The 27,086-nt window shown below is 35.0% G+C and overlaps 4 protein-coding genes across 4 annotated transcripts; all 4 read left to right on the top strand.

The window, feature by feature from the left end:
• Positions 1-8,782: 8,782 nt before the first annotated feature.
• On the top strand, positions 8,783-12,834 carry LOC21388723 (exopolygalacturonase). The gene is made up of 5 exons (XM_024174237.1): positions 8,783-9,082; positions 9,659-9,973; positions 10,331-10,620; positions 11,506-11,728; positions 12,570-12,834. Exons 1-5 carry the CDS (start codon positions 8,870-8,872, stop codon positions 12,792-12,794), a joined length of 1,266 nt encoding a protein of 421 aa, XP_024030005.1. The 5' UTR covers positions 8,783-8,869; the 3' UTR covers positions 12,795-12,834.
• A 2,073-nt stretch (positions 12,835-14,907) lies between these two features.
• On the top strand, positions 14,908-16,589 carry LOC21388722 (multiple organellar RNA editing factor 3, mitochondrial). Its single transcript, XM_010111285.2, has 4 exons — positions 14,908-15,376; positions 15,462-15,559; positions 15,870-15,935; positions 16,056-16,589. The coding sequence occupies exons 1-4, from the start codon at positions 15,009-15,011 to the stop codon at positions 16,235-16,237; spliced, it is 714 nt and encodes a 237-aa protein (XP_010109587.1). The 5' UTR covers positions 14,908-15,008; the 3' UTR covers positions 16,238-16,589.
• Positions 16,590-18,722: 2,133 nt separating this feature from the next.
• LOC21388721 lies at positions 18,723-21,221 on the top strand. The gene is made up of 4 exons (XM_010111284.2): positions 18,723-19,148; positions 19,248-19,345; positions 19,744-19,809; positions 19,928-21,221. The coding sequence occupies exons 1-4, from the start codon at positions 18,757-18,759 to the stop codon at positions 20,824-20,826; spliced, it is 1,455 nt and encodes a 484-aa protein (XP_010109586.1). The 5' UTR covers positions 18,723-18,756; the 3' UTR covers positions 20,827-21,221.
• A 2,276-nt stretch (positions 21,222-23,497) lies between these two features.
• Positions 23,498-26,141, top strand: LOC21388720 (probable serine/threonine-protein kinase clkA). The gene is made up of 2 exons (XM_010111283.2): positions 23,498-24,975; positions 25,701-26,141. The coding sequence occupies exons 1-2, from the start codon at positions 23,746-23,748 to the stop codon at positions 25,872-25,874; spliced, it is 1,404 nt and encodes a 467-aa protein (XP_010109585.1). The 5' UTR covers positions 23,498-23,745; the 3' UTR covers positions 25,875-26,141.
• Positions 26,142-27,086: the final 945 nt, after the last annotated feature.

The following is a 27,086-nucleotide window of genomic DNA, read 5'->3' as shown; positions in this document are numbered from 1 at the left end:
TGAGCCCGGGTATATTCCTTAAAAATATTCTCATAAATATTAATGAGGTGAAAAAGAACGACGTCATTTTAACATTAATTGCGATGATGATTTAATATTTTTTGCGACAACATAATGTCGTCACAAAAAAGGACCTGTATAAACCCGATCGCAGACCTGCTTCCGCCATTTTTTTTCCGGTGACCCTCTCACATTTTCTCTCATTCTCTCCATCCAAAACCTCCAAAAACCGTCCAGAAACACTAAAAATAGTGTAAAAATATCATTCTCTCCTCAAATCTTTCATTTGTGAAGAAAAAAAAATCCAAAAAATGTGGAGTTTTTAACTCCCCCTCGCCGCCCACTTTTTCAGCTGTACTCATCATTTTCCGGCCACCGGCGCTCTCCCTTCCCTGCTGCCTTTCCGTTTTCCAACTCCCGGTATTTGTGGGTTTGGATTTTGTGAGTTAATATTTTATTATTTTGTAAATTGATTTTGGTATTTGTTGTGGTTTGAGGTTTTATTTTGGGTTCTTAATTTAGTTTGTGGTTTTAGATTTAGAATTGTGAATTGTAAATTAGAACTAGAATTGAAATATGTGGTAATTAAATGGAAATTTGTATGAAATTTATCTGATAATTAAAAAAATTAGATTAAAATTTTAATTAGTTTTACATTACTAATAAAATAATTAAATAAACTAATGTTAATTTTCATAAAATTTGATAAAATTTTATAAATTATTCATAGTAGAGATTCCTATGGACAAGAGTTGGATACATTTAAGGAACCGGTTGTCTGATGAGTACTAGGATGTTTGTGTGCTTTTATTGAGGTTGGAAAGAATTATGCAAATTCAACCGGGGGTATTAGTTGTCCGTGTATCAAGTGTAGAAATCATGAGATGCTGCCATCAGAAACAGTGAAAGTACACATACATCGATGGGGTTTTGATACAAGTTACACCATATGAATTCACCATGGTGAAGTACGTGCTGCTGCTGCAATTGTCAGTAAACCTATTATGAGATGTTTGCAGTGCTAAATGATGTGACTGGGATTAATGATGATCATGAGACAATGGGTGAGACAGAAACAGTTATAAAAGATACTCATTACGATGAATTTAGAGATCTCTTATCCGAGCTCCAAGTCGGATTGTATCCGGGTTGCACTAAGTATTCATCGTTGAATTTCATAGTGAAACTAATGCATCTAAAAGTGTTGTACAAGTGGCCTAATGAGTGCATGGATGAAATGTTGAAGCTACTGAGAGATGCACTCCCTGAAGGGAACAAGTTACCTACAACGCATTACGAGGCTGTACAAGTGGCCTAATGAGTGCATGGATGAAATGTTGAAGCTACTGAGATATGCACTCCCTGAAGGGAACAAGTTACCTACAACGCATTACGAGGTGAATAAGTTATTGAGTAAACTAGGTCTGAGCTACGAGGCAATTCATGTGTGGAAGTATGACAACACTTTGTTTTGGAAGCAGAATGCTGCTTTGCAGTCTTGTCCAGTATGTAGTACAAGTCATTCGAAGAGCGAAAAGGGAAAAAAAGCTCTGACTCACGCTTGTCATCTGGCTCACGCTCGGTAAGATCTTCTATGACATGTTCTAACCCACACGTAGAAGAATACTTACAACAAAATTACCAGCAAAACCTCCAAATGTACAAGAGCATCAGAATGATGTAGGATTTCATCACTCAAATGCGCCCCAACATGACTTTCCCAGCGGTAACTCCTCATGTGCCATATGTCTGTCCAGGTCATCCGCCTCCGAATCCTTCTGATGATAACGACGATAATTCTAATGATGCAGCTAATTTAGGAGATTAGATTTTTATTAATGTAACAATTTGTATTTCCGCACATTTATACTATAATTACATTTTTATTTTATTTTATTAATTACTTTTTACAATAATAATTTTTATTTATATTTTTATTATTTAATTCTTTTTTATTATTATAATATCATGAATTATATTTAATATTGGGTTTAAGTATATAGTAATATACAACATTAATTAGTAAAATAATAAAAAAATAAATAAAAATTAAAATATTATTTGCGACGACGAATGTAGTCGTAAAAAATACTAGCCACGTCAGCTTAATCTACATCTTTTGCGACAACTTAATTCACAAAATGTCATCGTAAAAACTCAATGCCATGTCATATTAATGATGTAACCGACAAAATAATTGCAGCGACTCATTTACGATGATTGTCGTCGCAAATATAATTGCGACGACTGCTTGTCATGGCAAAAAAAAATTCTGCGACGAATCAATTGCGGTGACAGGTTAAGTGGTCGCTAAAAATTCATTTGTGACGACTTTCTATTTTTGGCAACGATTTTTTGTCATCGCTAAAAGCCCTTTTTCTTGTAGTGACAAGAACTTAACATAGTTAAGCAGAATACGTACCTATATTTAGTAACCAAGAAAAGTGAGATCTATCAATGGGCCCGGGCCATATAAATGGAGATTGAGGGAAAACATTTGGTGCATGGATATAATATTTATTTATTTGTGACACAATATATCTGTGTTTGAATGAGATTCTAAATCTACCAAATCTCCAAAAATATTTCAGAGAAATAATTAAGTTAAGTTATTGTTAAAAAATGTAATGATTATTGATACCGGATTTTATACCAGGCCTTATTCGAGGGTCCAAGCCCAACCATGGCGTCACGTGACGTTATTAGGCTTACTTTATAGACTCAAGCCACGCTCAAGGACTTCTATGGGTTGTGATTTGGTAGGCCATGTGTGATCAAGTAGGCCCATTTGTCGTTTAATTTGATCCAATTTGAATCCCGCTTGGGGAGTTTTCAGAATTAATCGGATTAAATACAAATGGGTGATAGAGAATTCCCAAAAGCCTTCCACCCGTCATTTTAGAAGCCCAAAACCCCCAAGTCTAAGCTTTAGAACATCTTCCTCTTTGTCAAGGTTGATTCTCAGAGGCTCTACCTGTGCCAGACGTGCCTCATAGAGTCGCCCTCTATGGTAGGCATTTCTCCTGGAGCATCCTTTTCATGTCCAAGTATGCCTGACAGAGCCTTTTCTGTGTCAAGCATCCTTTCTTTGAACTTCATATCCCCTAACTCACCATCAGAGCACTCTTCACTTGGAGCATGCTCACCCATCGGAGCAGCTTCACCTGTAGCAGCCTTCATCTAGAGCACGCACACCGTCAAAGCAGCTTCATTCGGAGCAACTTTCATGTCAGAGCCAATTTGACGGCTGCTTAGTCAACATTGTGTAAACCATCTATGACAAGATCTGACATGCAATCAGACCTCCGAAATAGAAAATCAACATAGTACAAAGTTGAGTCAAACATTCTTGTGAATTTCAGACCCTGGAACTTTTCATGTCAACTTCAAATCTGAAACCTTGCCTCCAAGTCTTTCCATTTTCTGATCTTTCCTATATCAATCTGAAAAGTCACTTGATCACTTTGCTCTAAAGGGAATTGCATGTACAGGTCTCCATCAGAAAGCCACCAATTAGGCTTCAGAATAGCCACCATGAACCTTTCTTTCCATTTTCGGGCCAGCTCTTTTTCAACCCCAGAAAGGCTTCTGATGATTTACCCGTGGAGTAAGTTCTCAGAAGTCTTCATTCCATTTTCGGTTAATCCCCTCTTCGACTCCAGAAAGGTGTCAGAAGGCTTTGCTCCATCAGGATTGCTTGTGCAGGCATCCGTCAGAGCACACCGTATGAACCTCCGAAGCTACCGCCAAAATCCTACCACTTTCACCTATAAATAATCCTCATCTCGTTCATTTCAGGGGGGGTTCATCCACCATCAGCACCAGCCACTACTTTCATCCTCATTAGATTACCTTTTCTTACTTCCTTCAGACTCTCTAGTCTCTTGCTATAAAGACTTGAGGTTCTTCAAGCTCTTCAAAGTCCTTCAAAGCCTCTAAGTGTTGACAGTCTGGAAACCTTTCTAAAACACTTTTTGATCCATTTCCACCACCATCTCAAAACTTTTCAAAGTTTCTTCATACATTTTTCGGCAACATTCAAGTCTTCATTTTCGAGGTCACTTCTACTCACTGTCGGAGCAAGTGCTCCAACTATTGTTCTCGTTCCCAGAGCAACACGCGCTGCTCTTGAAGTTCTTTCCACCAGAGCCTTATCCACCTCGCTAACTTCACTCTCATTCTCCTCTAAGCCTTATCCACCACCTGAGTCACCATCTTCGCTCCTGAAGCAGCCCGCGCTTGCCTCCAGAGCACTTCTCCATCAATGCACCTTCGACTTCGGCAACAAAGAGGGTCCTATTTGGTCATACCTCCCACCATTCTTCATCTCTTAAGTTCTTTTAATTGTTTTTTGCGGAATCTCTAACGCATTTTGCAGGGCATTTCGTCATTTCAGCAACAAAGAGGGTCCTAGGACACACGTCTTTTTGCCTAATTTGGGTCTAACCATCCCCACTTCTTCATTAGAGGTCCCGCCGTCCTCATCCACATCGATACTCAGCCACGTAGGATCCACTTCTGATAAACCGTGTGCTTACACGTGTCAATCCCCGACACGTCGACCCTCTGAATCCACCAGAACCCGACAAATTTTATATTTCTAATAATTACACAATACAACTACCTTTATCATGCCCCAGTAGGATGGAATTTCAGTCAGAGATTTCAATTTTGGACCGCGATAGAAGAAACTGTTATGAGTTAGTTTAAAGATTTAGGAGAGTTTTTGGATTTCGTTCTTTTTATCTTCCTAGAAAATAAAGACGGTGGGGGCAAGGGCATAAGGACAACAATCATCAACAGCATAACAACTATAATCATCAAAGGGTGTCGGGAATTAGATATGACACTCATCGAGGGCGTATGAGGGCAAGGATGACAATCGTTGAGGTTGTAGAAGTGCATAGACAATGATCGTCAATGGCGATAGCATGGAGCTAAATATTGCTAGTTGAAAAGATAAAGCTCCGATACCATTTTAAAAATTAATTAAGAATATAAAGGAAGAAGAGAACACAAAACTTATAAGGGAGGAGATAGGATGTACTAGTAATAAAGGTGCGAAAAATAATTAATTAAGAATATAAAGGAAGAAGAGAACACAAAAATTTATAAGAGAGGAGATAAGATGACTAGTAATTAAGGAGCGCTATCAATGAGTTTCGTATTATAAATAAAAATTGAGAGAAAACAATTAATGTTTGGATATAATGTATTTTTCTAGATACAATATATCTGTATTTGAATGAAATTCTAAATTTTTGAAATCCCCTATAATCAAGAAACTAAGTTAATATTACAAATACCTTCTATATTTTGATTTCTAATAATTATAAGGATCTTCTAACGTAAGTCGGTCTACCGGTAGTTCCAGTTTTTGATTGTTGAATTTGGTCAAAATCATATAAGATTGAAAAAGTATACATACAGATTTTAATGCAGATCTAACGATTGAAAAATAGAGAACTACCTATAGTCTATTTTTTCAGGAACTACTAGAGAAATTCTCTAATTATAAACTTCAACGATCCTTATCATTAATGAAGTTCATTGATTAATTTCACCAAACTTCATGCACAAACATTCTTCTTCTTCTTCTTTCATGTTTTTGCGCTGAATGCTCCATAAATAGACTTATAAATCACAAATTATGAAAGATATTTCTACCTTTTTCCGAGTCACCATCATTAATAGATAAGTTGGAACAAGAACATTTTGGGATTTGGATGAATCGGATCACAAAGTAATTTCTTTTGGTGAAAGTGAGGAATCAGGTTCACCCAGAACTAGTCCCATCCACTCCCTAATTGATTCTAGGAAGTAAAGATCGAAAGCGAATTGCAATGGAAAACTGTCGTTCACCAATTTTCATCACAGTCGACCAAGTCAAAATCCACACATCCTAATGCAAAATAAATGCTTACAAATTTTATCACATAATCAGATCAGTATCATCTTTTGTCACAAAAATCTTGAAAAAGAAATAACCAAGGCATATGTGAGAGGCTTGTCGTTTCTGCCTATCTTCAACCTGGGAATCGTACTTTTGCCGAACTTTTGACTATGCTAGTGACATCGATGTTGTTAACCATCACATACTAGTAAAGAACGAGTCCACATCATAAAGTCTATTAAATTAGGCTTATCTTCTATTAATTGTGGTGGTTAGCGACAATAGTATACCAAACATTTTTCTTAAACTTTTTATTTTTGCATCAAAGATTATATATCTGGCAAAAAAAAAAAAAAAAAATCTATTCCCACTTTGTAGTTGGAGTTTCTGAGAGGGCAATAAAACAAATCATCTACCAACTCTTCATCACATGGTCCAAGCAAGAATAAAAATTGCATGGCCATTTGGTAAATTTGTGTACTAGATATAGATGAAAAATAGATATGTACATGCACACTCATAAAGTTGTTAGAATTATTGTGCCCCATGGGGGTTCGAAAGGAATAAAGTGAGCAAAAGAGAAAATTCTTAAATACAGTAATCTGATTGTAACTTATGGATACTTATCCACAAGATAAAATTTTAGGGGGCTCACACACACTCTAATTTCCTATAAAATGGGACGTTCCACTCAAAGCTTTGTAACCAAAGCAACAAGATAAAACTAAGTATAGCTAGCTAATACTGTTTTCTTATCTTATGATTCGGAGAGAGAGAGACAACAATATCATGGCAACTCAGACAGATCGCCTTGCAAGGATAGCGGCTGAAGGCTTCGCCATGATCGACGAGCTGTATGGCCGGCCGCCTAACCGAGGTGAGAGAAATCCCGGTGCCTATAGAAGGCAAGGACCTGAACCGCCTAACAATAATTACATGAATTGGAACCAAGTTCCTCAAATTGGGGAACCCGTCACCATAGGCGGCAAGGAGGCAGCCAAAAAGTATGGTGGTTTCATGTTTAATAATCAGGGTGGTTATTAAAAATTGAAAATAATTACCACTTCTATATGAGTTACTTACTACGTATTATAATTTTCTCCAATTATATTAGTTGCTACTGTAAAACTCTTGTATAAATCATCGATACTAATAACAACATAGCTCCTAGCTAGTGCTATGGAAGTAGTAGTGATGTGGGTGTATCTATCCTATTTAGCTAAAATCTTACTGTGATGATTAATGTGAGGAAATAGTTTCTATATCTCCTAGCAACTCCTGTAGATATGATCGAAATAAAAGTGCTAGAAATTGTTCTATATAATGAGCTAATTTTGTGCACCTAAAATCCCAGTATGCTACTTTATTATAAAATTAGTGTAACTTTAGTTTTATCGACTTAATTGATTCATCCTTTGGCCACTCTTGTACGTATTAACAAGTTGACATAATTCTTTCAGTTTCTTGATTAAAAAAAAAAAAAAAAGTTCCAACCCACCTAAGAAAAATATAGAATCAATTTGTAATATTTAATCTCTGCAAGGTTAGCTGGGAAAATAAAACTTTTCCTTTTAAAAATGTGAAAATCATCAAACTTGCATGTAGCTTATGCGTAAGGTAAACACTGCTAAAGTACTTATATGACTATTAATTCCATTTGACATAATCATAACAACGTCACTAACTAAAAAAGATGATTTCATTAATAACTTAAGTTTTCGGGGAAGTAAATATTTTAATTAGTTTGAATATACAAGTTGTTTTTATTTCATCGTACCAAAAAAAAAATCTCAAAATCTTATAAAAAGATTTTTTTTTTTAATTAAAAAAAAGGTCTTGATCAAAATGCAACGAATTATACCTCTACGTACTAGCTTTATTAACTTCTATCGTTTCATGCTGTTTGCCCTTGCAATTATGCATTATTTTGCCCCTCAGTTCAGATCGACGACATCAACATATGAAACGACGATAACACAAAAACGACATCAATATTGAAACGACAATAATCTTACTAAAACGACAAACATTTGAACGTGACATTAACGTTAATCGGGTGGGCATCAACCCGAGTAACAGAAAAACAACATCAAACGGTAAAAGGTCAGTACGTATAAATGCTTCGAGTAGCGAGGCGTGCAAGTGACATTATATATATAGAAGCTATAATTGACATAAACAAGAAGCTTTTATATTATATAAACGCTAAGATGACAAGCAATTTTGGTGTCAAATAATTTGGACGGCCTACGACTACAGACTCTAATTAATCCTTTCAGATTCATATTCATGCTTTGCCAATTGTTAATAAACCACCAAATTCGGGGGGGTTTTATTTTTTTTGACGAAAAACCCAAGTCGATTAAAGTCATAAAAAATAAAAAAAAAATAAAAAAATAAAAAACTGTTCCTATATGTGGGAAATGTTAGATATAACTACAATAACTAATCCCGAAGTATACTAAAGTGATATATATATATATATACATATTTATTGCGCCTTATATTAAAAACCCAAAATCAAGAAATTATACAATGAAATTTATAAATCTCTTTATAACAACAAAAAAAAAAAAGGATTGCCGTTGAATTTGTGACCAAGACAAAGATTCGTGGAGAAGAAGTAGGCGAGCATCACTAACTTTAGCGAAACCAATTACTTAACCATAAAAGAAAAAAATTAACAACTCAATCATTGTCCTCCATAGATTTAGTACCTCCAAAATCCATAGATTTAGTATCTCCCAAAATAGAAGTGCTAATAACAACATGCTTAGCTAAAACAAGGTATAAGATTTAGAAACGGAAAGAGAGGTTACTCTTACCTCAAAAATAAAAGTTGGCATACTTTTCTCCTCTTTTTTTTTGTTTTATTTGGTCGGCATGAATTCTCCGGAGATCATTTGATCTCAAAGAAAAGGAACAAAAAAACAAAAACAAATTGTTGCATTTCAATTTGGTTTCAGAAGTGTGGCAATGGCCATTACAAGAAGGTCTTGCCACAATATTATCAATCTTATCTGGTGCCTATCACTGGCTTATTGTGTGACCGGAGTCCCGCTGCCTCCGGCTCCCGACACTTTCCGAGGAACCAATTTGGCTCACCACGAGAGAGCTGATCCTACTGAGAAGATCTTTAACGTTTTAAGCTTTGGAGCTAAGCCCGGTGGAAGGAAAGATAACACAGAGGTGAATATTGTAGAACAAGTGTCTGATCCTTAGGTCTAAATAATAAGATCAGAATCAAAAGCCAATTTTATAGCCTCTTTTTTTTCTAATTTTAACCCTTAAAATTTGTGTCATTTTTTAGTCATATTGTCTTATCGTGACCTATATTATCGATCTTATGTATTACAAAGATTTCCCCCCTTCAATTTAACCACTCCTGGGATTGATCCGTGTACCACGAAATATTTCCAATTTGAATCTGATTGTGAAGTTATGAGGCAGGTTCATTATTAGAGAAAATAAATTTACAATGTTTTTTTAACAATCATTACTTGGTTTTAGGATGAAAAGAAATAGACAATAATATATAACCATGTCAGTGTTACTATTGTATTATTTTAACAATGTGGGATCCCTCTCAAACTCAAGCCCCACTCCATCTTATCTCATGTCTTTTGTCCATCTTATCTCATATCTTTTGACCTAATTATCATTAGCAAAACTACATATGTAAATCATAATAAGCAAAAGAAGCGTGATTCCAAAAATTCTAAGAATTTTTTCTTTTTTCTTTCTTTTTTTTTTTTTTGTTTGCAGGCTTTCATGCAGACATGGGTTGCAGCATGTCACTACAAAGGAAAAGCAAGGGTTTTCATCCCTCCGGGGATCTACAAGCTCGGACCGGTCACGTTTGCCGGGCCATGCGGCGGTCGAGGACCCATAATCGTTCATATTCAAGGCACTTTAAAAGCTGATACAGATATCTCTTTGTATGATGAGCCTCAATGGTTCTTATTCGAGGCGATAAATGGCCTGGTGGTCATCGGATCGGGCACTTTCGACGGCCAAGGCGAGTCTGCCTGGAAATACAATGACTGCCATAATAACAATGATTGTGTTCAACTCCCCTCTGTAGGTTTCCTATAACATCTAATCCCTAATGACTTTAAAAAAAAGATCTGTTAATTAATATTTTTACTCTACCTAATTTCTCCCAACTGAAAATTTTCTTTAAATTAAAATTACAGTTATGTAAGTGTCATTGGTTTTTCTTTTAATTATACTCAATTGTATTAATTTAAAAATCCAAATAAACAGACTTTTTTTAAGTAAAAAATTCTCGAAAAAGTTTTATGGCTCCGCCACTGCTTTCCGTTACATTCTTTACAAGGCATATAATTACAATAACTATATAGGAAACTAATTAAGTATGGTTATATGGTTTTCTTTCTTTTCTTTTTTTCTTTTTTTTTTTTTGTTTTGGTGAAGAACATAAAGCTCAACAAGGTTACAAATGGTGTATTGAGAGGCTTTACTTCTGCTAATAGCAAAGGGGTCCACATCTTCATCACTCAGTGTCAAAACATTAGGCTAAGGAGGCTCCATGTGTTTGCTCCTGCAACTAGCCCAAACACTGATGGCGTCCATATTAGCAACTCCAACAATGTGAGAATAAGCAGAACTGTTATTAGAACTGGCGATGATTGCATTGGGATGATCAAAGGATCCACCAACATTGCCATCAACAAAGTTATTTGTGGCCCTGGACATGGCATTAGGTAACATTACTTTTCTCAGCTCAAATAATATTATAAGCGTTTCTCAAAGTTTTTAGTACTTGCATGTATTTATCTTTTTTTTTAAACAAAAAATGCAATTACACAAGAAACTATTAGTTCGCTGATTCAAGTTAATATGTGAGTTTATGTAAGAACTTTTTACTGTAGTAAAAAAGTTAAATGTGACTATTTCTAAGAGCTTTTACTGTAGCAAAACTCGAATTTTAAACTCAAATCAGTAAAATAAACGGAGTCATAATTATGCCCTCAATTATTAAAAAAAAAGTGTAAATATTACATCACTAACTTGTCCAATTTTATAATAGAATTCAAACAAAGACCAAATACAGCAATTATTAGCTTGGTCCATCATATTCTTTTGGGTTTGAACTTAATTTTTAATTATATTTAGAGAAAGAAATGAAAGGAAAAAGATAGATAGAGCCACAAAGAGGGGAAATTAAAGGAAGAACAAAAGTTAAAAAATACACAAATAAAAAATGGAACAAAATAGTAAACCCGTCTCTAGTAAATCTGTCTCAAGGGTACATTTATGCCCTTGAAACAAATTCCTTAGTTTCGACTTTGGTCGTTTCTCATGCATGCAGTTAGTGGCGGAGCCTGCCTTTCACTTCAGTAGGGGTGTAAACTAATTTTTTTTTAACAAATTATCTTAGTGAAAGAGCATATAAGAAAATATATTTATTTTAGTGATGACATATATTATTTCAGTGGGGGTTTAAGTGTAAAATTTTAAAATTTTAAAAGGTAATTTTTTTTCAAAAAAATTTGAGTGGGGGGTAACCTCCACTGAGTTGTACTTAAATCCGCCATTGCATGCAGTAGTAGATGACTCTATTATTTTGTGCTTTTTGTCCGCTACAGCGTTGGCAGCCTGGGAAAATATGAAAATGAGGAAGATGTGAGAGGTATCATCGTGAAGAACACCACATTTTTGAAGACGGACAATGGAATTAGAATCAAGACATGGCCAGGATCAACTCCAAGCCAAGCTAGTGGCATGATTTTCCAAGACCTCTTCATGGACAACGTTCGAAACCCGATCATCATCGACCAAGGCTACTGCCCTAGCGGTTGCAAAAAGCAGGTTTTTACCTTTATATATATATATAACAAACCTTTTATATTCATCGTCACTAGTGAACAAGACAAAATTACCGTTATGGTAAAATATTTTATTTTGGTATCCTCTGTTAAAAAATCTTCTTTTAGTACCTCGGAATCATTTTTTGGAACACAAAAAGACAAAATTATCGTTATTGTAAAAAATTCATCTTTGACCAGAATTTTGAAGAAAAAATGATTTTGAAGAGATGAATTTTTAAAAAAAGATTATGTTCTGCAGGAATAATAATTTTTAAAATCCTTTTTTTTCAAAATTTTGGTCAATAGATGAATTTTTATATTAAGGACAATTTTGTCTATTTGTATCCCAAAAAATGACTCTGAGGTATCAAAAAAAAGATTTTTTAAAAGATCGAGGTATCGGCATGAAATTTTTAAAAATAGAGGATACTAAACTCAAATTTTAATATAATAAAGGGTACTAAAATGAAATTTTCTCTTCTATTAATTGTAACGATCATTGTTATCGGTAATGAATAGTAAAAATCTCTTAACAAACTTTAATGCTAAATACAAAGGGTCTTGCCTCTATATCTTACTAAATGTGACCTATACAATATTAGTTTGGGTCATATTCATGATTAAGAGAAAAAGCAATGCGAAACAAAAGAATCCCACATGTGAATATATTTATCAGTTTGTAGTGATCGTCACTAAATGAATATCATTTTCTTTTATTCAACAAAAAAAATAGAAATAGTAGAAAATAGGCCAATATTGTCAAGATTTGCTTTCTTTGAGCTATTATAAGCATTTTCCTAATTTTATACAACTCTCTTTTTTTTTTTGGCTTTTTTGTGAAGCCTTCGCGTGTGAAGATTAGCAATGTTCACTACATAAACGTCAGAGGAACATCAAGCTCAGATGTCGCTGTGGATTTCATGTGCAGCCCACAATATCCATGCGACAACATTCACCTTTACAACATTGACTTGAAGTACACTGGCAAGGGACCCGCCACTGCCACGTGTTCTAACGCGAGAGTCGGTTACGGTGGTTTGATAAACCCGCATGTAACTTGCCATTAGACGAAAAAAATTAACATTTAACTTCCTTAAATATTTCTCTACCAAGCTTAATTTAATAATATTTGTGTTTCATTGAAAGAGAAAGGAGGGCTATAGTTTGGTTTCAAATGGAACTTTCTTTCAAATGAAATAATTTTAAGTGGGTTCTAGCCATATTCTTCGTAAGTACCATCAAGAATTAGAGCAAAAATATTTATATGATGCATAATTCTACTAACTGTTTGTTTGGTACAACTAAATCTAATATAATTATTAAGAAGATATTTGGTTCATGGATTAAAATCATGTGATTAGAATCATTTTTAATTTATGTGTATTTTTTATGAGAGAAAATACTGTAGCGAATCACGAACCATGATTCAAATCAGAAAACGAATCTAGGTACCAAACATCCCCTAATTCTTTTTAGTGATCTTTGATCCGCCTCTGTTCATTTCATTTTTTTAAAAAAGAATTGCGTAGAATCATGTGATAAAGAGTATTGATGCTCTATTTCTTTGTGTTCATTATTTGGAGACTTAAATAATGTGATAAGTTAGTTGTTTTTTTTTACTATCATCTTACCACTTATTGTCATTTTAAGAAATAAGCTTTTTTATTTTTTGGCAAATAAGATCGTTTTTCCTTGTCTAATCATATGATGCTGTTTGTAAAGGAATCGTCATTTTTTACATCATTGTCTTTATTGGATTTAATATCGTCTCCATTGTATTGTGGTTTTGACGAGATTATCTTTTCTAAAACAGTTGGCTTTTTTAGTTCTGTCATTTTTTCTTTTTCTTTTTTTTTTTTTTGGTGTCCCCATAAAGTCAAGCTGGTGTTTTTAGCAAATCTTGTCGTTTTATGAAGCACAAGTTGTTTATTACTAAGAAATAAGAATGTCGTTTTTATGCTTACTGTCTCAACTGTATTACTATTGGCGTTCCTATTTAAGAATCATTGCGTTTTTCATTAAATTAACGTTCTATGATTCAAACGTCTATTGCATAATTAGTATCGCTTTTGTTTTCAATTTAAAAATTAGTATCAGTTTTATTCTTATTGTCCTTCGTGTCCATGTTTTTTTTGTAAAGTCATAATCCTTTGTATTACTAGTGCCGCATCTTTTTTTGCCCTTTAGATAGATGTTGTTGGTTATTTCATTTCATTGTTTATAAAAAATTGTCGTTTTTTATTGCTAGTAAATTGTCGTTTTTGGTTGCTGCCCGTTTATCTACTGTTTTCGTACGCATAATTGTCATGTGTATAATTTCTCGTTTTATTAAATAAACGTTGACGTGGCGTCGTTTTCATAATCATTGTGGTTTTATAAAACATATGATATTTATACAAATACAGTTTCTCTTTTATTCCTGTTGTTGTTTGTACTATGTGACGTTGTTTATGAACTCATGTTAATTTGAAATATTGTTGTCGTTTCTTAATGTTGTTGTCATTATTAGAACCCTTGTCGTTTTGACTCTTTTCAAGAGGATAATAGTGATTTTTATCAGTTAAAAACGTTCGCTTTTGGGAATATACGTCTTCCGTTGCAAATAATTGCCGTTCTGTCAATTTTTGCCTCTTTTTTTTTTGTAACATTGTTGTCTTTGAATTATTAATGGTTTTTTATTTATTGCCGTTTGTAAGAGATTCTCTTATTCTTGTCGTTGTTCTTGCAACCGTCGCCGTTTACTAAGTGTTATCTTATTGTCGTTTGTAAGGGTTACTGTTTGTTGTCGTTTTTGAAATTTAGGAAAACTACAATGACACCCCCTCACTTTTATAAATATTTCAGTAACACTCATCTAACTTAATTAACAGTAACGCATCGTTTAAAATACCCATAATGCCCCTGAATGGTAAAAAGCGCAAAAAGAAAAAACAAAGTTTGGCCACTGAACTATGCCTTAATTAACAATTTTACCCGCAAAATTTATACATGAAAATCTTATTTCTAGGAATTTTAATTCAAATCCTAAAACAAATACCTCAAATCTATAAATCAAGAATCCGACCAAAAAAATGTCAAAAAATAATAAATTGTAATAATTTAGCAAGTTGAAGTACAAATTAAAATTCATAGGGAAATGGGAAAATCCAAAAAAAAAAAAATCTGGGGCAAAAGTGCTAAAAGAACGTTTTAGACTGTGAGCTGAAAATGCAAATTAGAACTCGACACCACTCGGAGAGAGAGACAGATAGAGAGTACAGAAGCAGCCTCTATTCTCGGCAATGGCGTACTCCGTCGCCAGGCGCACAATAGCATCCACCCTCAGCCGAACTCTCTTTTCTTCTTCTTCATCAACCTCAGTCTCCTCGTCTCGCTTCCGCTTCGCTCTCGCCGTCTTTAACCAACAACAACAACTCGTACCCGAACCGGTCAAAGCGCCGGTCCGGTTCAAGAACTCCGGTTCGGGTTACTCGCCGCTGAACGATCCGTCGCCGAACTGGAGCAACCGGCCGCCGAAGGAGACGATCCTTCTCGACGGCTGCGATTACGAGCACTGGCTCATTGTCATGGAGTTTCCCGTGAATCCCAAGCCCTCTGAAGAAGAAATGGTCGACTCTTATGTCAAAACCCTAGCCAAGGTTCTGGGAAGGTACTGAGCTTACTCTTTTAATAAAATTCAAATTAAAAAAAATACATAAATTATTTTGTTTTTTTAATGATATATTGGGTTTTAGCGAGGAAGAGGCGAAGAAGAAGATATACTCGGTTTCCACAACTACGTATACTGGTTTTGGTGCTTTGATTTCTGAGGAGCTTTCTCTCAAAGTAAAAGGTATTTCCTTTTTCTTGGTTTTGGAGTTTAGGGCTTAAAGATTAGGGTTTTATGGTTTCTTTGGCTTAAAATTTGGATATTTGGTGTTTTTATTGGTGGATCATTGTAGGTGTTTTTATTTGATAGATTTTATGATATATTTCGTTCAATTTTGTATTTGGTCTGGTTAATTATTTGTTGTTGGTGTTTCAAACAGGAAGAGTTTAAAGCTTGCATTTTAAGCACTTTTTGGTTTATTTCAATCTGTGGGTTTATTAGAATTGGCCTAATTATTGTTTTTTCCTCCTTTTTTTTCTTTTTTACAAAATAGAGTTACCTGGTGTTCTGTGGGTTTTGCCGGATTCATACCTTGATGTTCCCAACAAAGATTATGGAGGTGAGCTTTGTCAATGAGTTCAAATCAATGCGAATTTTGTCATTCCTTGAAGCTTAATTTACAATACAGTTATTTGATATATTTTACCTTTGCTTCTTTTCTCTTGCTGTCTGATTTCAGGGGATTTGTTTATTGATGGGAAAGTCGTACCAAGACCTCAGTTTAGATTCAGTGATAGGCAACAGCCGAGTAGGAACAGGCCTCGCCCACGGTTCGATAGGCGTAGAGAAGCAATGCAGGTTGAGAGGAGAGAGCCAATGCATAACAGGGCGCAAAACTTGGATGCCATGGATAGGGATTGAGGTTGCGGAATTTCTCAATGGAAAGTTTGAATTTCACAATATTTTTAGAGAATCTTGGAGCTCAGGGTACTGAAATTCCGGTCGTATATCTCATGTGAATGGTTAGAGACGACTACCCTAAAGTCCTCTGATTATGTGTAGTGAGAAACTTAACAAAGCTTCTTTTCTGCATCTTTTATGAGTTAGGTGAATATATGTTGTTGAGTCTCAGTTTGTTCTGTGAACTTTATTTGATTTATGAGCATAATTTTATGTTATTCTAGAAACCTGTATGATGTTTTCAACTGCGGATTTTCAGAATTGGAAAGATGAGCATATCTGAGATGCACAGCATTTTCAGAAAGTATTAGTAGAACTCATGATACTGAATTGTGATCTTATATCTTATATGTATGGTCAGAAACGAACTTATGCGGCCTATTTTCAATAGAGTTAAAAAGAGTATATGTTGCTAAGCCCTTTTCTTTTCAGCTTCTACAAATATTGACTTTCAACCCGAACACTGGCTCGCCCACACGAATTGCCACCCTTATATATAACGGTCAGACAATGAGGCTGAGCCTTTTTCTTGAGATTGTCTAGCATCTCATGGTGCAAGCAAAAGGAATATCCAAGAACAAACTATTCTACTCTACTAGAAAGTCGATATAAATGATTTTTGGATCTTACGAAAAGATAACAGAAAAACAAATTGCATAAGCAAATGGAATTCTGCTAACATTTCTTATGACACTGAAAAACTATCGCCTTAATAACTTTCAGATAGAACCCAGTATGGCTCTCTCTTTTCTGGGATCTTTTTTCCTCGTTCACTATTGAACAAAGTTGTTCTACTTGAATCTTGTTAAGTTTTGTTGTTATTTAAAGACGAGATTTTTTTTTTTTTTTTACCATCAACATATTGTTGAATGGCGACATGCGAGAGTAAAGAATATAAGGATAAAATCAAAATATATTCTTAGTAACATGTGTTTTAAAACAGTACATCAACATTTTTAAAAACATATTTTTGATGTCTAAAGTTAATTTTTAACACGTAAAATGAACTAAATATCCTTATATTTAATTAACTAAAAACTAATAAATCTAGAAAAAAAAATAATGAACTTTTTTATTTGTTGTTTTCTTTTTAAATAGTTTAATGTTTTAAAATATTTTTAAAAAGTATTGATTTCTATTAAAGGGTAGTTTAGATATTACGTGGCTCAAAAATCAGATCAGAATATTAATATGTTTTTAAAAATGTTAAAATATCATTTTAATATTATAAAAAAAGACATAATATTAAGAGTATGTTTTATTATACCACAGAGTATTAAAATAATTTTATCTCAAGAATATGATATCACTGTTTTATGGGGAAAAAAAGAGTGAAATATTACTGAATATTAGTGAATTCAAAACAGAATAATAATGTCTTATGTCCTTCAGTTAGGAGAATTAATGACAGTGATCAACTGGTGCGAGTGTGATAATGTCTCTGTGATAGAGCTTTTAAAAGCTGTTTTTAGCTTTTCAGTGTAAAAGATGCTTTTAAAAGTGTTTTGAATCTTCTGTTAAGAGTGCTTTGATTTTTAAAAATACTTTCAATCAAAGTTAGGGGCTGTTTGGCAGCCTTTTTTTGAGTTAAAAACTTAAAAAAAGTAATTCAAGTTATAACTTTATTTAAGTTATATTTTTTTAAGTTTGAACTCGAGTTTGGGATTAAAATTCGAGTTCAAGTTTCCCCTTCAGCTCAAGTTCAGAAACTCAAACTCAAATTAATGAACAATATTTTTTTTATTCTTAAAAATACTATACCTTTTTCATTTTAATTCTGATTGAGATGATTTTTTTTCTATGCATTGACAACGAAAAGACGAATAAAACCCCACCTATATACCCTATTAAAATTTTCCATCAGCATTGAGTTTTTATTAAAATACTATATAAATATCAATTCAAGTTTTGACTCATTCAAACACAAACTCAAAAAGATTTTTATCTCAAACCATAACTCAAATATACACAACTAAACACAAACTCAAGTTACAACTTCAACTCAAGTTATAACTCAAACTCAACTCAAAATCTACACTCAAGTCATCTAACTCAAAAATAACAAAAGAACAAGCCCTTAGAAATTATAATTTTTATAAAGAGTACTTTTAAATAGATTTTAAAATTTATATCAAAATTTTATTAAGACATTATTTGCTTTATTCTAACACTTTTATTACTCATTAAAAAAATTAAAATCATTTTAACTCATTAAATTCTTAATTCTAAACACTTATTAAAAAGTCTCTTTCTCTTTTTTTATTGGCTAAAAGTAAAAACAAAAGCTATGTGAATATAGAGGTCATTCTTGTAATTTAACTAATACGCCTTGTGGTCCCCAGTCCCTACTGGTCAAGAAGCATGTCGTTTGGGAACCAACGACTCAACGACAGAATGTCTCTTCTATTCCCATTAAAATTTACTGAGAATTCCAATTTCGGATTTCCCACCACCACCGCCGCCACCCCATTCATTCGGCAATGGCGTTCGTGTCCGCTCTCAGGCGCACCTCATCTTCTCTTCTCCGCAAGTCACTTTCTCTCTCTTCATATCCTCTTTCTTCTTCTTCTTCTTCTTCAACCTCATTCTTCAGAATCTCTTCTCGCCACCGCTTCTTCATTGCGCTCCTCAACCAACTAGTCCCCGACTCCGCCAGACCACCCCTCCGGTTCTGCACCACCACCGCTTCTCCGCCGAGCCGGGACGACCCGATATGGGGCAACCCGACGGAGGAGGTGGACGAGACGATCACCATCGACGGCTGCGACTTCGAGCACTGGCTCGTCATCATGCGATTCCCCGAGGATCCCAAGCCCTCCGAAGACGAAATGGTCGACACTTACATCAAGACCCTCGCCGCTGTTGTGGGAAGGTATTCACTATTCATCTCTCTCTCTCTATCTGTCTATCTATCTATCTCTCTTTCTCTCTGGTTTGATAATTTGTTGGTTTAAAAAAAAAAAAAAAAAAGCGAGGAGGAGGCGAAGAAGAAGATATACTCGGTCTCCACCACCACCTTTACTGGTTTTGGTGCTTTGGTTTCCCGGGATCTTTCCCAGAATCTTAAAGGTATAATTTTTAATTTTTCTTTACTATTGGGTATTTGTTGTTTGTCTTGTAGATTGTCATATGCGTCTGTTTTACTCTGATATCTCAGGACCGTTTAGAATGTATACTCAAATTATGATTGAGGTTCATTCGCGGGAACTTCATAAGAGAGGAAATTTTAGAATTCAAATTCTTTGGGAGATAAAAAACACTATAGTAGAATTATGATTTAGGTTTGAGTATAATTTACAAACAACTCCTCAATTGAGGTTGTCAATCTACTTGATTAATGTCGTTCTTAATCTTTCAAGTTTGTAGGTTTGAAGCTTGCTTGTCTAGACCACTTTGTTTATTTTTAGGATTGTAGGTTTATTGGAATCTTTGCCTGATTGTTCACTTGAATTGTTTTGGTTGCATAGGATTACCCGGTGTTCTTTGGGTTTTGCCGGATTCATATCTTGACGTTCCTAACAAAGACTATGGAGGTGAGTTTTTCGATGAATTGGGATTTCGAGAAACAGTGGAGATTTATGGTTCCTTGGGTCTAAAACTACCACACAAGTATTAGCAACTTCATGTCTTATTTCTTCACTCTTGTTCCAGGCGATTTACTTGTCGATGGGAAAGTTGTACCTAGACCAGAATATAGGTTCGGCGAGCAAGAACTAGGAGATACAGTGGAATATAGTATTAAGGACTTGGAGGAGAGTGAAGAATGTGAGGAGAACAAAAAGGGGACTGAAGAGTTGGAAGGGTCTTTCATTGAAAGGCTAAGAGAAAGAATAAAGAATGTGGAGGAAAGCAGTCTGGAGGACTCGGAGGGGCCAGCAGGAGTGACTAAAGGACGGCCAACTAAGAATGTAGAAATATTGACAGAAGGCGTAAATGTAGCCTTGGAGGGGCGACCCCCAATGTTTGATACGCTGAAAGAAACAATGAAGACTATGGAGCGAGGGCCTTCACACGAGAACTTGGAGGCGACTGCAGCACCGTTTGATAGGCTAAGAGAAAAATTATTGATAGAGCCGGCGCAACAGTGCAAAAGCAAAGAATTGGAGAGGCGCCACCCAATGTTTGATATGCTGAAAGAAACAATGAAGACTATGGAGCGAGAGCCTTCGCACGAGAACTTGGAGGAGACTGCAGACGAGGAGGAGAGCGCCGCACCGTTTGATAGGCTAAGAGAAAAAATCTTGACAGAGCCGGCGCAACAGAGCAAGAGCAAAGAATTGGAGGGGCGTGTGGAGGAAAGTGAAGATATGGACAAGACTGCTGCACTGTTTGGTAGGCTGAGAGAGAAAATGAAGAATAGAAAGATAGAGCCAGTGGGAAGCAGCGGCGAACACTATGATTCGCCAGATATATGGTCTGACGAATACTACGAGAAAGCTGAGGAACCTCAGAAGAAGCTGACAAAAGAACAGCTGGATGCGCTAACAGTACAAATGCAGGAGTTCGAGAGAGAAGTATTGCAACGCAAGGATGAAAACAAGGATGGGTAATGCGGATGGGACCGAAGCTCGAAGATTCATGTCCAAATATTAAGAAAAACTGCAGGCTAAGGAGAACTAAAGACTTGGATGGAGGCGCCTGTGGAGCAGCCAACATCAGCTAGATGCCCCAGATGCGGCTCAGGTTGGCCCTGCAATATTTCTGTCTCCTTGAATTAACTAAAAAAATAAGGAGCATGTCTGAGATTTCAAAACTTCTAAATTTTTATCTGGAAATCTTAGCATTTAGTATCTTTAATCTTGATTGTATTTCTTATATGATGATTTAGGGGGCTCTATATATTTTTATCGTAATCCTTGTCATAATGAACTTATGGACGCTATTTACGTTCTCGTAAGTGGCACGGGTGAATATTTTGATTTTCTGGGAAGTTAAATTTAATACAAGCAAGTTTATGGTATTTTATCTTATCCTATTGGTTAATGACTTTTTAATCTGCTTATATACGTGAACTTAATCCTGATTATACACGTGAAATTAATTTGTTTGAATCATTGTCCATCTAATTCTTCTCCGTCTCCGGTTTTTTTATGATATCTGACATCATATGCTCGTGTAGTAATGTAGTGGGATCTTGTGCTTAGCTTGTGGTTCATCGTTGGCCATTTTGTATATTCCTTGTCCACCAATTCTTTCCTTCCTTTTACGGCATTTGTAGAGAGTCAAGAAGATCACAATTTCCTTTTGAGAAATGGTATCTGTTGGCTTATTCAAGTTGAAAAATCTTATTGTAGTTTGTCTAATTCCTGATTCTGAATATACTTCAAGAACCCTTCTGGGTGTTGGCAAGTGTTGTCCCTTGTCTTATGTTCACTCACTCTTTTTCTATTTACTTAATGTGGATACGGATTTAGCAACATAACTACGTTATTCTGTTTGATTTATTACACCGTCGTTCCCTACCACTAGTAATATTTCTTACACAAACAGAATGGAATATTTACCTTTCATGGTCAGCTAGAATTCCTGAGCTATTCTAACCTTCCATCTTCAAATTCTTTTGTGTGGTAAAATTTGGGGTTTCTTGTATCAATGGTTACAATTTTCATAGAGTAAAGATCAAAGAGGAAAATGGTTGTTTTTCTTTTTTTTTTTTCTTTTTTTTTTCCTTCTTCTTGTGCGAAGAAAATTTCTGGTTGGCGGAGTATTGAAGTTGATGGAGGATGTGGTTGAAAGAAAGTGAGAGGAAAATCTTCTCTCCCCTCCTGGTTTGTAGATGTGAAAGAGGCAGACTTTTGTGAAGTATGAAAGTTTTGCTAATATAGAAAGGATCCTGGTTCTTGAGCTTCTTTTTGAGTTGGGACAATGGTTAAATGTGTAGTATCGTTGTAAGTTTTTGTTGTGCTGGTTTTTTTTTTTTTTTTTTATTTTATTTTAAAGGACTTGTGTTGATTCGATGAAATCTGGTTTTCTATGTAGGCTTCGATAAAGTTGTTCTCGCTCTAGCGGTTAATAGGATAGATTGATAATCAGAAGATTCAGAACCATATGAGAATATAGGTGGTAATTTGATTTGGCGATCCATCCTTTTTATTTCCCTCTCCTTACCAAATGGAGCGTTTATTATCAGAAAGATAAACGTTTTTTTTTTTTTTTTTTTGGTTGCTATGACAAACCAACTTTTTCCTTTTCAATAATTGAGATTATGAAGTTTAATTGAGAGAGAAAGAGAGGGATCAGAGAGACCAACTTGATGCTTTAAAATAATATCTCGCATGTGATTACATGTATTTTTTTTTTTCGCTGGAAATTTGATTCATCATACACGTAATTGATCCTTGGTTACAATTGTGAATCTTGGAAATATGACCATCATGAGGTTATTTCTAAAAATTGAGGTTCCGGTCGTTTTGTTAGTTCGAATTACTGTTAAAGTTTTTGTTATAGTATTTTTTCCCTCAAAAATTTAAATTTAACAATTTATATTACAGTATTTTTTTCATTTGATTTTACTTGTCAATTCGAGTTGAAAAACTCGAATAAGTGAAAAACGAGGCTTGAAACTTGAGTATCAATGCGATTTCAAGCAGAAAAGAAAAGAAAATACTTTCACCGAAGAAACAAAAACTTGGGGTTCAATTGTTAAACTACCGTTTTAAGACAAGATCTTGAAAAGAAAATTACTTCAGGGATATTTGTTTTAAGGATTCGTCTCTAATTCTGAATCATAATTTTTAATTCTTTAAATGTGTTTTTCTCATAAAAAATTTAAATTTTAAAAATTAGAATAATGATTCTAAATTTATAAACTAAATCTTCTATTCGTTTCTCATTTAGTATTACTAAAATTTTTATTAATGAATTAATATTACTAAAATCTTTTATTAATGAATTAACTTAAAGATATAAGTAAAATTATTAGAAATTCGCATAATTTAAGGCAGGGACATTCTTAGACCACTTTTTACGTGAATCTTCCAAAACTGACATTACCGTCAAATTATCCACCAAAAACATTTCCTAATTTAATGCGGCCGAAAAGGGAAAGTTCTCTTTTATTTATTTTTTATTTATTTTTTATTTTTGCAAAAGGGTAATTTCTCTTCCCCAATTAAATCACATTAACTAAACAGAAACTAATTTTTCTAAATAAAAAAAAAAGAAAAAGAAAAACCTCCTATTTTTTCAATTGATTTTTTTTTTTTTAATGAAACGCAAAAACCATTAAGAATCCCACTTTAAGCAAGCTGCCGAATACCGCTCCGTATACCGCTCCGCGTCAATCAGGCACCACCAACCAAACCTCTCTCTCTCTCTCTCTGAGAAGAAGATTCAGAGTTCACGGTTCGATCTTCTTCAACATCTGCTCTCCCCACTTCCTCTTCTCTCTCAGGTACGCACCGGATCATCATTCCCATCTCTTAATTCAATTGAATCACGACGACAAAGGTTAGAACTCAAAGAAAACCATGAATTCCAACTTCGGAAAGAACTTCGATTTCGATCTCGGCCTCGGATCGTCACGAACAACATCTCTCAACGACAAGAAGAACAAGAACTCCTCTTATTCCTCGTATTCCTCGTATTCTTCCTCGTCCTCGGCGCAGTCGAAGCCGGCTTGGCAGCCGACCAAACCGTCCTGGACGCACCAGCCCGCGGCGGCGCCGAGTCAGCCGAGCTCCATGGTCGGCGACATCTTCGGCAAGAGCTGGTCCTCCGACCCTTCTTCTGGCATTGGGATCGTCGATAAAAACCCTAACTTGTTCGGCGATTTGGTGAATTCCGCTCTAGGGCAAGACAAGACCGGCGCCGGTGGCTCTAACGCCAATGCTCCGTTGAAGAATTCCACTCCGGCGTGGAACAAGTCTCCGTTTTCGATGGGAAATATGGCCGATTCGTTACCGAAAACGAATTGGGGATCTACGGGGAATTATCATACAAATGTCAATCCAAATAGCTATAGAAGTCCCAATCTTGGTGGTCCTTCGATGACAAGTTTGAATAATACTAGTGGTGGTGGTAAAATTGGATCTAACTCTAAGGATCCATTTGGTTCTTTGGTTGATTTTAGCTCAAAGCCATCGAGTAATCCCAATTCCAATACTAAGAATAGTAAGGTCAATAATAATAATGATCAGGGGAATAATGTTTTTGGGGATTTTCAGAATGCCCCAAAACCAAGCACCACCACCAACAATACATTCCCAACTAGCAGTTTTACATTTTCAAACCCAAGTTCTGGTTTGAACATGGACGATTTTCTCAAGCCCACAAACAGGGCTGCTCCTCCTCCTCCTCAGTCATCTTCTGATCCTCTTGGCATGTTCTTTTCTTCATCCACAACTGCTACCGCCACTGCGCCGAGTAATGGGCTTGGAGGACTACAACAATCCCAATCGGAAATGGATGATTGGGGAGTGGGAACAGAGTTCGGAGGCGATGATGGCGGCCCCACCACCGAGCTCGATGGGCTGCCGCCGCCACCTGCTGGAGTCAATGCGTCCGCGGCGAAGAACAAGGGGATGGATAACTACAAGCAGGGGCAGTATGCTGATGCCATTAAGTGGCTATCTTGGGCTGTGGTACTTCTTGAGAAAGCGGGCGATACCAGTTCCGTTTTGGCAGAGGTTTTGTCGAGCAGAGCTTCGTGTTACAAGGAAGTTGGGGAGTATAAGAAAGCTGTGGCGGACTGTACAACGGTAACTAGCTTGATACCTTTCTTGTTTTACTCAATTCTGTAGGTATTTTACTCTCTTGTGCATGTTTTAATCTTCCTTCCTTATTTTGACGATGAAGTTTGTGGCCAATTAATTAGCAACTCATACATGCTTCATAGTTCATAGCTATATTGGTTATTGATGTTGTTGGTTGTATTGTGTTAATTGACATTTTGAAAGCTGTTTCCAATGGTATACCATCTCTTGTATAGTGATTAGACCGATAATGGAAGGATCGTGAAGTGTTAGTTGTTAGAAAATGCATCAATGAATTGACATTTTGAAAGCCGTTTCCAATTGTATACCATCTCTTGTATAGTGATTAGACCGATAATGGAAGGATCGTGAAGTGTCAGTTGTTAGAAAATGCATCAATGAATCAAGTTACATGCTTGCTTTATGAACCAGTTAGAACTGCTGCTTATTATATTTCGGTGTTGCAAGCTTGTATTTTGTAAACCTTGAAAATTGCTCTCAAGTCAGAGTCAGAAGTCAGAACTATTTGTATCTAAGACCTTAAGACGTATTCAATTCCTATATTAAATGCAAAATATCCAACAATTCGAAAATGTATTTAGAAATCTGATATCCATCTTAATGAACTATTTGGATCTTGGTTTTTTTTAAGATTCATTAATTGGCATTATATTCCTTGCTTGTAAGAACAAGAGAGTTAATAGCCTGGATAATCTTTTTGGTTGGTGTAGGCGTTAGAACAAGATGAAGCAAATGTATCTGTTCTCGTACAGCGCGCGCTCTTGTACGAGAGCATGGAAAAATACAAACTTGGGGCAGAAGACCTGAGGACTGTTATGAAGTTTGATCCTGGTAACAGGATTGCAAGAAGCACAATTCACCGCTTGACTAAATTAGCAGACTAGAGAGGGTTGTGTTCTATCTAGTTTTCTCAGACTCGTATTATGCGAGAAGTGTATTCTCTTGGGTTTATACCCTCTTCCCCTTTCAACAAAAATTTGTGGGGGAAATATATCTTTCTTGGTTGAATTCGTGGACCCTTTTTTTTTCTGATGATATTTTTTTCTTGTATGATGTGTTTTGGTTCTTTGTTTGCTTGTGTGTTGAAAATTATTCGATGTTACATGAAAATATGGTTCTGCTATTTTGAAAAAAAAAATTTATTGTATACCTAGCTTATTTTCTCTGTGTTAGATGATCAGATACGGTAATTGGTTTTCCAGATAACATCTGTGATTTGTTTATGTGTTATCATTATGATTACTTTTTTTAAGAGATGAGGACAAATGACTTTCCTTTTGGAATAATAGAAATGAATGGTTGAAGTTTTGGATAAGTTAATAAATAGTCGGATTTAATTAAACGGAAATAGTAAAAAATAGGTCAATATAAAAAGTTTAAGAAAGTATATAGATCAATTTTTAGTTATAAAAATTAATAGGTCATAATTTATCAAGTTATGATTCATAATTAGATAAATTATGGACAAATTTGTCAAGTTGTGGTTCATAGCTAGACAAGTTATGAATAAAAATCGTGAATTATGGACAATAATTTGTCAAGTTATAATTCATAACCAGACAAGTTATGGACAAAAATAGTAATTTGGTCTATTTATTAACTTATGTAAACTATTGGCCTATTAATTTTAATTCATCTCAAGTCTTAGACATATTTTCCTCTTTCTCTCTTTATTAAAATCCAGAATTAATTTTATAATAAAATTTTGTTAATTTGAATTTTATTTCGACTTACCCAAAAAAGATATTTGGACTTATCCATGAGTAAATTAGGTAAATTTTTTAGATCCATCAGATTTATTCATGATCAAATTTGATACATTTGAGATTCATTCGCCATGATTAATTTAATGAATTGATGACCTACCGAATTTACTTCAATGACATCCTTAATCAAATGTGATAATTAGTGTACCTGCCATGGAAGACAGATGAGGATTGAGATTTGCCAGGTACAAAAATTCTTCCTTTTTTTGTCATGCGGCAGAAAATTCGTTTAATTCGTTGATTTAAGTTTTTAATTTGAGTTAAGATGTGACTTTATGTTAAAATTTTACTGTAATAAAAAAGTTAAATGTGACTGTTTCTGATAATTTT

The sequence above is a fragment of the Morus notabilis genome, unplaced genomic scaffold, assembly GCF_000414095.1.
Source record: "Morus notabilis unplaced genomic scaffold, ASM41409v2 Scaffold824, whole genome shotgun sequence".
Taxonomy (NCBI): domain Eukaryota; kingdom Viridiplantae; phylum Streptophyta; class Magnoliopsida; order Rosales; family Moraceae; genus Morus; species Morus notabilis.
This window is presented reverse-complemented; position numbering and strand designations above follow the sequence as displayed.

What these genes read in the sequence shown, in the direction of transcription:
- LOC21388723 (XM_024174237.1), top strand. Translation starts at nt 8,870, where the DNA reads ATGGCCATTACAAGAAGGTCTTGCCACAATATTATCAATCTTATCTGG. An exon ending in ATTGTGTTCAACTCCCCTCT is followed by an intron (nt 9,974 to 10,330) that starts GTAGGTTTCCTA and finishes GTTTTGGTGAAG; the next exon opens with AACATAAAGCTCAACAAGGT. An exon ending in GGCCCTGGACATGGCATTAG is followed by an intron (nt 10,621 to 11,505) that starts GTAACATTACTT and finishes TGTCCGCTACAG; the next exon opens with CGTTGGCAGCCTGGGAAAAT.
- LOC21388722 (XM_010111285.2), top strand. Translation starts at nt 15,009, where the DNA reads ATGGCGTACTCCGTCGCCAGGCGCACAATAGCATCCACCCTCAGCCGA. An exon ending in CTAGCCAAGGTTCTGGGAAG is followed by an intron (nt 15,377 to 15,461) that starts GTACTGAGCTTA and finishes ATTGGGTTTTAG; the next exon opens with CGAGGAAGAGGCGAAGAAGA. An exon ending in GCTTTCTCTCAAAGTAAAAG is followed by an intron (nt 15,560 to 15,869) that starts GTATTTCCTTTT and finishes TTTACAAAATAG; the next exon opens with AGTTACCTGGTGTTCTGTGG.
- LOC21388721 (XM_010111284.2), top strand. Translation starts at nt 18,757, where the DNA reads ATGGCGTTCGTGTCCGCTCTCAGGCGCACCTCATCTTCTCTTCTCCGC. An exon ending in CTCGCCGCTGTTGTGGGAAG is followed by an intron (nt 19,149 to 19,247) that starts GTATTCACTATT and finishes AAAAAAAAAAAG; the next exon opens with CGAGGAGGAGGCGAAGAAGA. An exon ending in TCCTAACAAAGACTATGGAG is followed by an intron (nt 19,810 to 19,927) that starts GTGAGTTTTTCG and finishes CTCTTGTTCCAG; the next exon opens with GCGATTTACTTGTCGATGGG.
- LOC21388720 (XM_010111283.2), top strand. Translation starts at nt 23,746, where the DNA reads ATGAATTCCAACTTCGGAAAGAACTTCGATTTCGATCTCGGCCTCGGA. An exon ending in CTGTGGCGGACTGTACAACG is followed by an intron (nt 24,976 to 25,700) that starts GTAACTAGCTTG and finishes TGGTTGGTGTAG; the next exon opens with GCGTTAGAACAAGATGAAGC.